Source organism: Lolium perenne, chromosome 2 (genome assembly GCF_019359855.2).
Source record: "Lolium perenne isolate Kyuss_39 chromosome 2, Kyuss_2.0, whole genome shotgun sequence".
Lineage (NCBI taxonomy): Eukaryota > Viridiplantae > Streptophyta > Magnoliopsida > Poales > Poaceae > Lolium > Lolium perenne.
In genome coordinates, this window is record NC_067245.2 from 115293481 (window position 1) to 115307427 (window position 13947).

The 13947-nt window shown below is 42.4% G+C and overlaps 1 protein-coding gene across 1 annotated transcript; it reads left to right on the forward strand.

Annotated features, from left to right (window-relative positions):
- Positions 1-12836: 12836 nt before the first annotated feature.
- Positions 12837-13900, forward strand: LOC139836045 (uncharacterized). Its single transcript, XM_071826194.1, has 4 exons — positions 12837-12974; positions 13091-13144; positions 13370-13439; positions 13556-13900. Exons 1-4 carry the CDS (start codon positions 12915-12917, stop codon positions 13603-13605), a joined length of 234 nt encoding a protein of 77 aa, XP_071682295.1. The 5' UTR covers positions 12837-12914; the 3' UTR covers positions 13606-13900.
- The last annotated feature ends 47 nt before the right edge of the window (positions 13901-13947 follow it).

A 13947-nucleotide genomic window follows, 5' to 3' on the forward strand; every position in this document is an offset into this window, starting at 1 on the left:
TGTTCAAACATTGTCCCCTGGTCCCCTCCAACATTTTGCCCTACATTGCAAACCCTAGAACTAGGCCAACCTAACCATGCCAATGGCATGCCGGCCATACTCACCATGCCATTACTCCCTCTCACTTCTCTCCCCTCCAAACCTGTCCACCATGTCCCTCTGCCTCTCCTTGATCCCCTGAATCTCCTGGTACACGCCGTTGGTCAAGAGGAGCACGACACGGCGCAGACAGGCATGCGCCCACGATGCCCAGTCATGCCAGGATCGGCATGGCCACGTCGACGCGTGCACGCCGGAGCGCGCCACAGGCATGCGTCGCCCCATCCACTCACAGCTCGCCTGGACCCCCGCGTCTGCCCCGAGCACCACCACTGTACAAGGAACACCGCGGACACCTCCTTGGCCCCGACCCGCACCTGCCGTCGCCGGAGAGGACTAACCCATCCGCCACGGACGCGCAGCACACCGCGACCGCCCGACCAAGTTAGGCACCGCCCAGCTGCGCCGTTGCCGCCAGGAGGACCGCCTGGACACGCTGAACAGTGCCGCGCCCTCGCCTAGCTCGCTAGCTCGCTGCAGCCTCATCGCCATGCTCGCCTTCGCCGCAGCGCCTCGGTCCCCTTCCGCCGCTATAAATAGCGAGCTCCCCTCGCTCAACTCACCACACCAGCGCTTTCCCCTCTCATCTCTGATCCTCCTCGACCCCTTCCTCTCCTCAATTAGCGACCGCCGCCCTCCAATTGCTTAATCACTACCCGTGAGCCGCCGCAGAAGCTCGCCGGCGATTGACGCAGCCCCAGGAGACGCTGCTGGTACCAGGAGCTTCGCCGTCGTCCACAACATCACTGCAGCACCCCTCCGATGATCGCCGCGCCACCGGTGAGCCTCCGACCCCCCACCTGCACCGCGCCAGTGAGCTCTTCTCGCCGTCGAAGACGATGAACGAGATCCATTGGATCAAGTTCTAATCGTGCGGCTCCCTTTTTTTTTTGAGGTAAAACAGTGGGTAAAACCCACTGCAATTTTTATTATTTATTTACAATAAGGAAAGAACAGAGTACTGAATACAAAGAGAGAGTGAGAAACTCTCTAAAAGAAGAAAAGAAAAGAACAAAGACAACAAAAAACTATGTAAGAGTCTGAATCCAATCCTTGAAGAGAGATAAGTGCTTTTTCTTCATTCTATGTACTAGTAGCCTCAGTTCTTGATAGAATATAGCTTTCCAACTAGCGTATTCTGCATTCTGGTCTTTAAAAACTTTGTTATTTCTGATAATCCAAATGCCCCAAGCTGACAGCATAATGATCTCCATAGCAAAAGGTAGATTAATCCTTTTTTCATTTCCTCTAAAGCCTCCAGTATTGATAATCTTTTATTTCGTTGCGGGCATACAAAATCCCAGCATTGGTCTGCAAATGGACATGCCCAGAAACGTACCCTTTCGTGTTTTAACAGAGGCTGACGGGTGGAGCCACCCTGTCAGGCAGCCCATGCGTGCTGGACGCGTGGTGGGCTGGTTTCCTCGCGTCTGAAGCGATTCGGCCCTATTTAGTTTTCCCGTGCAGCCCACGAATTCAAATTCGTAATTTCAGTTTAAATCAAAATTACTTACAAATGCTTTGTTCAAAATTGAATAGAATCAAATTGGCTCAACCAAATTTTGATGAATTACATATCGTTGGAAAGCTCATGAAATTTCCTAACTAACTACACTGGCCATTCGTTGTAGAATTAATGTGACAAAAATAACAAGGCAAGGTCTTTTCAAACTTCAAACATTATTTAAAAATCAACCAAAAATGCTTTTAAGTTGATTTCTGATACGTCTCAAACGTATCTATAATTTCTTATGTTCCATGCTAGTTTTATGACAATACTCACATGTTTTATATACACTTTATATCATTTTGATGCATTTTCCGGCACTAACCTATTAACAAGATGCCGAAGCGCCAGTTCCTGTTTTCTGCTGTTTTTGGTTTTAGAAATCCTACACCGGAAATATTCTCGGAATTGGAAGAAACAAAAGCCCACGGTCTTATTTTCCACGGAGCCTTCCAGAAGTCCGAAGAGGAGACGAAGAGGAGCCGAGGTGGCCCCACACCACCTGGCGGCGCGGCCAAGAGGGGGGGGGGCGTCGCCCTATGGGGTTGGCCCCTCGAGCGTCCCCCGACTCTGCCCCTTCACCTATATATTCTCTCTGTCGCGGAAACCCTATTACCGAGAGCCACGATACGAGAAAAGTTCCAGAGACGCCGCCGCCAATCCCATCTCAGGGGATTCAGGAGATCGCCTCCGGCACCCTGCCGGAGAGGGGAATCATCACCCGGAGGACTCTACATCACCATGATCGCCTCTGGACTGATGTGTGAGTAGTTCATCCTTGGACTATGGGTCCATAGCAGTAGCTAGATGGTTGTCTTCTCCTCTTGTGCTATCATGTTAGATCTTGTTAGCTGCCTATCATGATCAAGATCATCTATTTGTAATGCTACATGTTGTGTTTGTTGGGATCCGATTAATATGGAATACTATGTCAAGTTGATTATCAATCTATCATATATGTGTTGTTTATGATCTTGCATGCTCTTCGTTGCTAGTAGAGGCTCTGGACAAGTTAATACTTGTGACTCCAAGAGGGAGTATTTATGCTCGATAGTGGGTTCATGCCTCCATTGAATCTGGGACAGTGACCGAAAGTTCTAAGGTTATAGATGTGATGTTGCCACTAGGGATAAAACAACAATGCTTTGTCTAAGGATATTTGTATTTTTTACATTACGCACAGTACTTAATGCAATTGTCTGTTTTTTGCAACTTAATACTGGAAGGGGTGCGGATGCTAACCCGAAGGTGGACTTTTTAGGCATAGATGCATGCTGGATAGCGGTCTATGTTCTTTGTCGTAATCCCCTAAGTAAATCTCATATTAGTCATCATGATATGTATGTGCATTATTATACCCTCTCTATTTGTTAATTGCCCAACTGTAATTTGTTCACCCAACATGCTATTTATCTTATAGGAGAGACACCACTAGTGAACTGTGGACCCCGGTCCAGTCTTTTACATCTGAATATAATCTACTGCAATCATTGTTCTCTGCTGTTCTTTGCAAACAAATATCATTCTCCACACCATACATTTAATCCTTTGTTTACAGCAAGCCGGTGAGATTGACAACCTCACTGTTAAGTTGGGCAAAGTATTTTGATTGTGTTGTGCACGTTCCACGTTGGCGCCGGAATCCCTGGTGTTGCGCCGCACTACACTCCTTCACCGACAACCTTCATGTGGCCTTCATCTCCTACTGGTTCGATAACCTTGGTTTCTTTCTGAGGGAAAACTTGCTGTTGTGCGCATCACACCTTCCTCTTGGGGTTCCCAACGGACGTGTGCATCACGCGCCATCAAGACTGTTTTCTGGCGCCGTTGCCGGGGAGATCAAGATACGCTTCAAGGGGAGTCTCCCACATCCAATTTCTTTACTTTGTTTATTGTCTTGCTTTACTTTATTTTATTTTCTGTCTTGTTTGCTTTCTTTATATCAAAAACACAAAAAAAATTTAGTTACTTGTTTTACTTTACTTAATTTAGTTTGCTTTACTTATTTTTATTATTGTTAAAATGAATAGTCCTAAGAACACTAAGTTGTGTGACTTCACTAGCATAAATAATAATGATTTCATATGCACACCTATTGCTCCACCTGCTACTACAGTAGAATTTTATGAAATTAAACCTGCTTTACTAAATCTTGTTATGAGAGAGCAATTTTCTGGTGTTAGTACTGATGATGCTGCTGCCCATCTTAATAATTTTGTTGAACTTTGTGAAATGCAAAAGTATAAGGATGTGGATGGGGACATTATAAAACTGAAATTGTCTCCTTTCTCCTTAAGAGGAAGAGCTAAAGATTGGTTGCTATCTTTGCCTAAGAATAGTATTGATTCATGGACTAAATGTAAAGATGCTTTCATTGGTAGATATTATCCTCCTGCTAAAATTATATCTTTGAGAAGTAGAATAATGAATTTTAAGCAATTGGATAATGAACATGTTGCCCAAGCATGGGAAATAATGAAATCTTTGGTAAAGAATTGCCCTACCCATGGACTAACTACTTGGATGATCATCCAAACCTTTTATGCAGGATTGAATTTTTCTTCGAGGAACCTATTGGATTCAGCTGCTGGAGGTACTTTTATGTCCATCACTTTGGGTGCCGCGACAAAGCTTCTTGATAATATGATGATCAACTACTCTGAATGGCACACTGAAAGGACTCCACAAGGTAAGAAGGTAAATTCTGTTGAAGAAACCTCCTCCTTGAGTGATATGATTGATGTTACTATGTCTATGCTTGTTAATGGTAGATCTAATGTTGATCCTAATAATGTTCCTTTAGCTTCATTGGTTGCTCAAGAAGAGCATGTTGATGTGAACTTCATTAAAAATAATAATTTCAACAACAATGCTTATAGGAATAATTTTGGTAATAACTATAGGCCATATCCTTCTAATAATGGTAATGGTTATGCTAATTCTTACAACAATAGTAGGAGTGTACCCTCTAGTCTTGAAGTCATGCTGAAAGAATTTATTATTACACAAACTGCTTTTAACAAATCTGTTGAAGAAAAGCTGGGTAAAATTGATGTTCTTGCTTCTAAGGTTGATAGTCTTGCTGCTGATGTTGATCTTTTAAAACTGAAAGTTATGCCTAATGAAACTAAAGATATTAAGTCATTTGCTACAGCAAATGCTATCCAAGTTCTAATTAATGAAAATATTAGATTGATGGCTGAATTGCATGCTAGGTGGGAAAGAGAAGAAGAACTTGCTAAAGAGAATAATGTAGCTAAACTTTGGACTATTACCACCACTAGTAATGTTGATGCTTCACATGTTTCTAAACCTCCTACTATCAATGGTAAAATAATTGTTGTTGTCAAAGTTTCTACTCCCAATACAAAGCGTGCAAAACTGCCTGAAACTGCTGAAACTATTGAAACTGTTTGTGATAAAAGTGCTGAAATTTTTCAGAATATTGGGGACAATGATCCCATTGCTTTAGATCATAATGGTTTAGATTTTGATAATTTTCATATCTCTGAAGTTATTAAGTTCTTGCAAAAACTTGCTATAAGTCCTAATGCTAGTGCTATAAATTTGGCCTTTACAAAACATATTACAAATGCTCTCATTAAAGCTAGAGAAGAGAAATTAAAACTTGAAACTTCTATTCCTAGGAAGTTGGAAGATGGTTGGGAGCCCATCATTAAAATCAAGGTCAATGATTTTTATTCTAATGCTTTATGTGATCTTGGTGCAAGTATTTCTGTTATGCCTAAGAAACTCTATGATATGCTTGACTTGCCACCATTGAAAAATTGTTATTTGGATGTTAATCTTGCTGATAATTCTATAAAGAAACCTTTGGGGAGGATTGATAATGTTCACATTACGGTTAACAATAACCTTGTCCCCGTTGATTTTGTTGTCTTGGATATTGAATGCAATGCATCTTGTCCTATTATTTTGGGAAGACCCTTTCTTCGAACTGTTGGTGTTATTATTGATATGAAGGAAGGGAATATTAAGTATCAATTCCCTCTTAAGAAAGGTATGGAACACATCCCTAGAAAAAGAATAAAGTTGCCTTTTGATTCTATTATTAGAACAAATTATGATGTTGATGCTTCATCTCTTGATAATACTTGATTTACACTTTCTGCGCCTAGCTGAAAGGCGTTAAAGAAAAGCGCTTATGGGAGACAACCCATTATTTTAATTCTGTAATTTTTGTTTTATATTTGTGTCTTGGAAGTTGTTACTACTGTCGAAACCTCTCCTTATCTTGACTTTATTGCATTGTTGTGCCAAGTAAAGTCTTTGATAGTAAGGTTGATACTAGATTTGGATTTCTGCGAAGAAACAGATTTCTTGTTGTCACGAATTTGAGTAGATCTCTCTGTAGGAAACTCAGAAACATCTGCGAAAAATCATGAGTAATCCTCAGATATGTACGCAACTTTCATTCAATTTGAGCTTCTTCATATGAGCATGTTAAGTGCCTCTACAAAATTCGTATTTACGGACTGTTCTGTTTTGACAGATTCTGCCTTTTATTTCACATTGCCTCCTTTACTGTGTTTGAATGGATTTCTTTGCTCCATTAACTTTCAGTAGCTTTGGGCAATGTCCAGAAGTGTTAGGAATGATTGTGTCCTCTCTGAACATGTGAATTTTTGACTATGCACTAACCCTCTAATGAGATTGTTTTGAGTTTGGTGTGGAGGAAGTTTTCAAGGGTCAAGAGAGGAGGATGATATAATATGATCAAGAAGAGTGAAAAGTCTAAGCTTGGGGATTCCCCCGTGGTTCATCCCTGCATATTTCAAGAAGACTCAAGCATCTAATCTTGGGGATGCCCAAGGCATCCCCTTCTTCATCGACAACTTATCAGGTCACCTCTAGTGAAACTATATTTTATTCCGTCACATCTTATGTGCTTTACTTGGAGCGTCTGTATGTTTTTATTTTTGTTTGAATAAACTCGGATCCTAGCATTCCTTGTGTGGGAGAAAGACACGCTCCGCTTGTTCATATGAACACTTGTGTTCTTAGCTTTACTTTTAATGTTCATGGTGAAGGTTAAAAACCGCTTCGTTCATTGCTATTTGGTTGGAAACAGAAAATGCTTCATGTGGTAATTGGTATATTATCTTGAATAATTTGATACTTGGCAATTGTTTTGAGCTCTCAAATAGATCATGTTTAAGCTCTTGCATCATGTAGTTTGAACCTATTAGTGGAGAATTACTGTAGAGCTTGTTGAAATTTGGTTCGCATGATTGGTCTCTCTAAAGTCTAGATATTTTCTGGTAAAAGTGTTTGAACAACAAGGAAGACAGTGTAGAGTCTTATAATGCTTGCAATATATTCTTATGTAAGTTTTGATGTACCGGTTCATACTTGTGTTTGCTTCAAACAACCTTGCTAGCCAAAGCCTTGTACTGAGAGGGAATGCTTCTCGTGCATCCAAAACCTTGAGCCAAAACCTATGCCATTTGTGTCCACCATAACTACCTACTATGTGGTATTTCTCTGCCATTCCAGTAAATTGCTTGCGTGCTACCTTTAAAACTTCATTCCTTGTCTTTGCAATATATAGCTCATGGGAAAGTAGCCTAAAAACTATTGTGGTAAAGAATATGTAGCTTATGTATCTTATTTCTTATAAGTTGCTTGTTGAGTGGTAACCATGTTTCTGGGGATGCCATCAACTATCACACTTTTGTTGAATATCATGTGAGTTGCTATGCATGTTTGTCTTGTCTGAAGTAAGGGTGATTTGCCATGAGTTGAATGGTTTGAGTATGCATATTGTTACAGAAGAACATTGGGCCACCAACCAAAGCCATGTATCATGGTGGAAGTTTTAGTTTGGACATTAATCCTCAATCTCTTATGAGAATATTATCTGTTGTTGAATGCTTAAGCATTAAAGAGGTGTCCATTATCTGTTTTCTATGTTGTCTCGGTATGGATGTCCTCGAGTTGAGATCTATCAAAAACGAGAAATCAAATGCGATCTATCTCCTTGGACCTTTGTACAGGTGGCATAGAGGTACCCCTTTGTGACACTTGGTTGAAACATATGTAATGCAATGATAATCCATGGAAATCCGAGCTAATTAGGACAAGGTGCGAGCACTATTGGTATTCGATGCATGAGGCTTGCAACTTATAGGATGTTTTATGCATAACACATATGAATTATTACTACCGTTGACAAAATTGTTTCCATGTTTTCAAAATAAAAAGCTCTAGCACATAAGTAATCCCTGCTTCCCTCTGCGAATGGCCTTTCTTTTACTTTTATGTTGAGTCAGTTTACCTACTTCTTTCTATCTTAGAAGCAAACACTTGTGTCAACTGTGTGCATTGATTCTTACATACTTGCTTATTTGCACTCATCATATTACTTTGTGTTGACAATTATCCATGAGATATACATGTTGAAGTTGAAAGCAACTGCTGAAACTTATATCTTCCTTTATGTTGCTTCAAAACCTTCTATTAAGAATTTATTGCTTTATGAGTTAACTCTTATGCAAGACTTATTGATGCTTGTCTTGAAAGTACTATTCATGAAAAGTCTTTGCTATATGATTCAGTTGTTTAGTCATTGTCTTTACCATTGCTTTGAATCACTTCATTCATCTCATATGCTTTACAATAGTATTGATCAAGATTAATGATAGTAGCATGTCACTTCAGAAATTATCCTTGTTATCGTTTACCTACTCGAGGGCGAGTAGGAACTAAGCTTGGGGATGCTTGATACGTCTCAAACGTATCTATAATTTCTTATGTTCCATGCTAGTTTTATGACAATACTCACATGTTTTATATACACTTTATATCATTTTGATGCATTTTCCGGCACTAACCTATTAACAAGATGCCGAAGCGCCAGTTCCTGTTTCCTGCTATTTTTGGTTTCAGAAATCCTACACAGGAAATATTCTCGGAATTGCACGAAATAAAAGCCCACGGTCTTATTTTCCACGGAGCCTTCCAGAAGTCCGAAGAGGAGACGAAGAGGAGCCGAGGTGGCCCCACACCACCTGGCGGCGCGGCCAAAAGGGGGGCGCGCCGCCCTATGGGTGGGCCCCTCGAGCGTCCCCCGACTCTGCCCCTTCGCCTATATATTCTCTCCGTCGCGAAAACCCTATTACCGAGAGCCACGATACGAGAAAAGTTCCAGAGACGCCGCCGCCGCCAATCCCATCTCGGGGGATTCAGGAGATCGCCTCCGGCACTCTGTCGGAGAGAGGAATCATCACCCGGAGGACTCTACATCACCATGATCGCCTCCGGACTGATGCGTGAGTAGTTCATCCTTGGTCTATGGGTCCATAGCAGTAGCTAGATGGTTGTCTTCTCCTCTTGTGCTATCATGTTTAGATCTTGTGAGCTGCCTATCATGATCAAGATCATCTATTTGTAATGCTACATGTTGTGTTTGTTGGGATCCGATGAATATGGAATACTATGTCAAGTTGATTATTGATCTATCATATATGTGTTGTTTATGATCTTGCATGCTCTCCGTTGCTAGTAGAGGCTCTGGCCAAGTTGATACTTGTGACTCCAAGAGGGAGTATTTATGCTCGATAGTGGGTTCATGCCTCCATTGAATGCAGGACGATGTGAGAAAGTTCTAAGGTTATGGATGTGTTGTTACCACTAGGGAAAAAACAACAATGCTTTGTCTAAGGATATTTGTATTGTTTACATTACGCACAGTACTTAATGCAATTGTCTGTTGTTTGCAACTTAATACTGGAAGGGGTGCGGATGGTAACCCGACGGTGGACTTTTTAGGCATAGATGCATGCTGGATAGCGGTCTATGTTCTTTGTCGTAATGCCCTAAGTAAATCTCATATTAGTCATCATGATATGTATGTGCATTGTCATGCCCTCTCTATTTGTCAATTGCCCAACTGTAATTTGTTCACCCAACATGCTATTTATCTTATTGGAGAGACACCACTAGTGAAATGTGGACCCCGGTCCATTTTTTTACATCTGAATACAATCTACTGCAATCATTGTTCTCTGCTGTTCTTTGCAAACAAACATCATTCTCCACACCATACGTTTAATCCTTTGTTTACAGCAAGCCGGTGAGATTGACAACCTCACTGTTAAGTTGGGGCAAAGTATTTTGATTGTGTTGTGCAGGTTCCATGTTGGCGCCGGAATCCCTGGTGTTGCGTCGCACTACACGCCTTCACCAACAACCTTCATGTGGCCTTCATCTCCTACTGGTTCGATAACCTTGGTTTCTTTCTGAGGGAAAACTTGCTGTTGTGCGCATCACACCTTCCTCTTGGGGTTCCCAACGGACGTGTGCATCACGCGCCATCAATTTCAACTCTCATAGATCAGTTTTCACATACTCTACATGTTTGTGTAAAAATATCCCATGGTTACTTTGTGTGATCATGGTCTAGCTTGAATAATGGCTCTAGGGCTATTTCTAGTACTTTGATATTGTCCAAAAGTATTATTTAAACTTATGAGAGGTTTCCCCTCATTTAAATCTTGTCTCAAGTAACACAACATGAGTTAGTGATCATGGTCTACATCATCTCATGATTGAATTACTTGATGATGTTAAATAATGATAAAGGTAGTGTTAAATTGAATGAGGTACTTTACCTCATTTAAATCATTTTCCTAAAATGATAATGATGAATGGTTGACCTTGGTCAACATGGATTCATGCACGAGTTGTTGGGGGAAATTAAATCTTAACAAGATTCAATGAGAGGAAATTATTTCCTCAAAGAACAAAAGAGAAGCACTAGTTAATAATTGTAATGAGAGGAAATTATTTTTCTTAAAGGAAGAAAACAAATTCAACCAACATGTTATGTTTGTGATGATGCTAGAATAGTTTGTGTGAACCCCTTTGTGTGCTTAGTCTAGCTCTTAAACCTTGTTTGGTGATTGTGATCTCGTATCCGTTTTTAGATGCTAGTACCGAGGAGTACCAGGAGGAGGAGGTCTACTTCCAGGAAGAGGAAGACCACTTTGATCAGTACACCAACCAAGGCAAGCTAATATTCTTGCAAGTGCAAAGCTCTATCTGAGCAAGGCAACATTATCTTTACTTTATGTGCAATGATCCCATCCCAAGTTTTGCCCTTACAAGTTTTTAATGTGTTTATCAAAGCTTCCTTTTATAGTTAACTTAGATAGTCCACTTCTATTACGCTTCCGCTCTGTAATGTGTTCGTTGATCATTAGATCAACTATTTTTGTAATATTGGATCATGTGATCTAAATTTGTAAGACGACTATGGTTTGTAATGAATGATGACTTATGATATCAACTGTTATGTCTCGCAACAACAATCTTCCTGGGATTACGACGTATGGCATAATAGGCATCTGGACTTAAAAACCCGGGTGTTGACAAGTTACAAGCATTTACTTGGACAAAGCATCTACTAGCAACGAAGAGCATGCAAGATCATGAATAACATATGACAAGTATATAATCGATGTCAACATAGTATTCAATATTCATCGAATCCCAGCAAACACAACATGTAGCATTACATAAAGATGATCTTGATCATGATAGGCAGCTCACAAGATCTAAACATGAGGCACAAATTGGAGAAGACAACCATCTAGCTACTGCTATGGACCCGTAGTCCAGGATGAACTACTCACGCATCACTTCGGAGGCGGGCATGGAGATGTAGAGGCCTCCGATGATGATCTACCTCTCCGGCAGGGTGCCGGGAAGAGCTTCAGAACCCTCCCGAGCTAGGATCGGCGAGACGGAACTTTTCGTGGATGGAGGCTCGGGTATTTAGGTTTTTCCCGACATCGTGAATAAATAGGCGGAAGGGCGAGGTCGGTGGACGCCTAGGGGGTCCACACCACCCCATGGCATGGCCAGGGGATGGGCCGCGCCAAGGCCAAGGGTGGCCACCCTATGGAGCCTCTTCGTCTCTCCTCTGGACTCCGTCTTCGTTACGGTAAAATAAGAACTTCGGTTTTTGTTTCATCCAATTCCGATAATATTTCCTGTACAACTATTCTGAAATACAAAACAGCAGAAAACATGGAACTGACACTGTGGCATCTTGTCAATAGGTTAGTGCCGGAAAATGTATAAAAGTGCAATGAAGTCTAAACAGAACATATAGGAATTGGTGTAAAATAAGCATGGAGCATCAAAAATTATAGATACGTTTGCAACGTATCACCGGTCCAGCCGACCTAGGGTTTCCCCCGGTCCTCAACACGACCAGCCTAAAGGGCCAAAACCCAGATCCATGGACCCAGCCAAGGCCGCGCCGGGCGGCACCCCAGCCGCCGGCCAAGCACCGGCGAGGCTGAGCTAGAGAGGGAGACGGGGGAGGAGGGCTACCGAGCATCCAGAGGCGGAGGCCATGCCCCCCACACATGACAGTCAGCCTCCATGCCACCGCGCCAGGGGGTCCGCGTGCAGATCCCCGCCGCCCCATCGCCAGCTCTGTTGGGCTTCGTCGGCAGTAGCCTCAGGGGATGGAGAGGGGAGGGACTGGAGGTGGGGGGGAGGCAGCGGTGGGGGTTAGCATTCGCCCCCTCGGTCGCCCAGAGGAGACGACGCGAGGGGGTACGCGAGGGTCGGATGGACTTGGTGAAATGCCATTACTATCACGACAGAATGCAGCAGCAACTCTGTGATCATCATTTTTTGCCGACAATATAAGAAACTCTGCGATCATCATGTTCGGCCCCTCGGTATTGCATGTGGCCCAGAAATCATCATGTCGTCTTGTGCATAGTGGAATACTCATGATGACCAATGCGTCCATTGGCAAGAAAAACTCTGGGATGACTTCCTCCTTCCAGGTCGCTGTTGTTTCATCAATGGGGTGGGTTTTGTTTCACTGAAACAATGGGTCTCATGTTAGTATCCCTAGGAAGCCAATTGTGCTCCCAAATCTTGGTCGATCTCCCATCGCCAATACGCTGAATCAATCCTTGGTTCAAAACATTCCTCTCCTCAATGATTGATCGCCATATTTTAGAAGGGTGAGATCCTAACTCGGCTTCCACATTTGGGAAGTAGATGGCATTGAGAAGATAAGTTTAGTTCCTGTAATATTCTCCAAGATTGTCTAGCAAGGAGACGCCTCCATTGCTAGTTCCTTAGGCATGATCAGAAGTGGGCCTCTGAGAAATTATTAGTGGACATGGGTTTGGGCTGGGCCAATCCGGATTGGGCTTTCAGGTTGTTGACTCGATGGCTTTTCGCTTGCTTTAGGGCCGGGTACACAACTCGTAGACTAGAGTAGAGAGGGTTTCTCGGAGTTGGAGAGCGGCGAGACATGGCGGCGGCGGCGACGACGGCGAAGGAGGTGGAGAAGAAGATGGAGCTTATGAAGGAGGTACTGCTGGATTCCCCACTGCTACTCCACGTTCTTCGCCTTGCATCTCTTTTTCTTTCGATTTGTTTGACACTAAAAGAGACTTCCGCGTGTATTATTCGGTTCGATTTGTGAAGATTCGAGCACACGAGGTGGCGATCGGCGAGCTCAACAACCTGCCTCCCTCCCGGGTAAGCCTCTCCCCTTTACCTCGCCACATCTTTGATAGGTTGAATTTTTTGGGATAAATCTCTTCATCGATTTGGCAATTCCTACGATGATAGCAATGAACAACTCGGCTGTGGTAATGTGATAACTCGATATTCCTCAAAAAATGTGATAGATTGATTAAGTAGCAACACAACTGACCATAGGAGAGAATACCAGTAGCAATTCACCCATTCACAAATATGCAGGCCGCATACCAGAAGACCTGCAACATCTTCTTCCGCAAGAACACCAAATCGGCGGTCACGTCTGAACAGAGTATGGTGCTATTCGTGTTTCACCCCTTTCTTCTTCTTTTTTGCTGCTGTTCTCTGCTTCTATGCCTGTTTTATGCTGTTGCTGTGCTAACATGATTCCTCACTGTTAATTCTTAGAGCAACTTGATATGGCGAAAGCTCAGCTTCAGAAGCTGGATCAAGCCTGACGTTTTGCTGCAAAAAAAATAGCTCTACAGCACATCCAAGGGTTGCATACTCCTTTGAAAGTGCAACATGCTACTTCAAACCCCTCTGCAGATCATCTCATCAAGTTAGGATAGAGAGCCAGACAATGTACTGTACAACTTATAAGTCTTATAGTGCCATTCTGGGTAATGCTACAAGCCGGTTGCTTGTTAGGAGTGTGAGACGAATCCGTTGTTGCCTATGGAGGATGTGTAAGGAACGTTGGTAGTGCCATTGTGCTATGATTTGAGAATTCATATAGTTTTTGTCAGTTGCGATGACATGATTGCAGTGGAGCGGGATACAAAGTTGTTAGTGCTGTT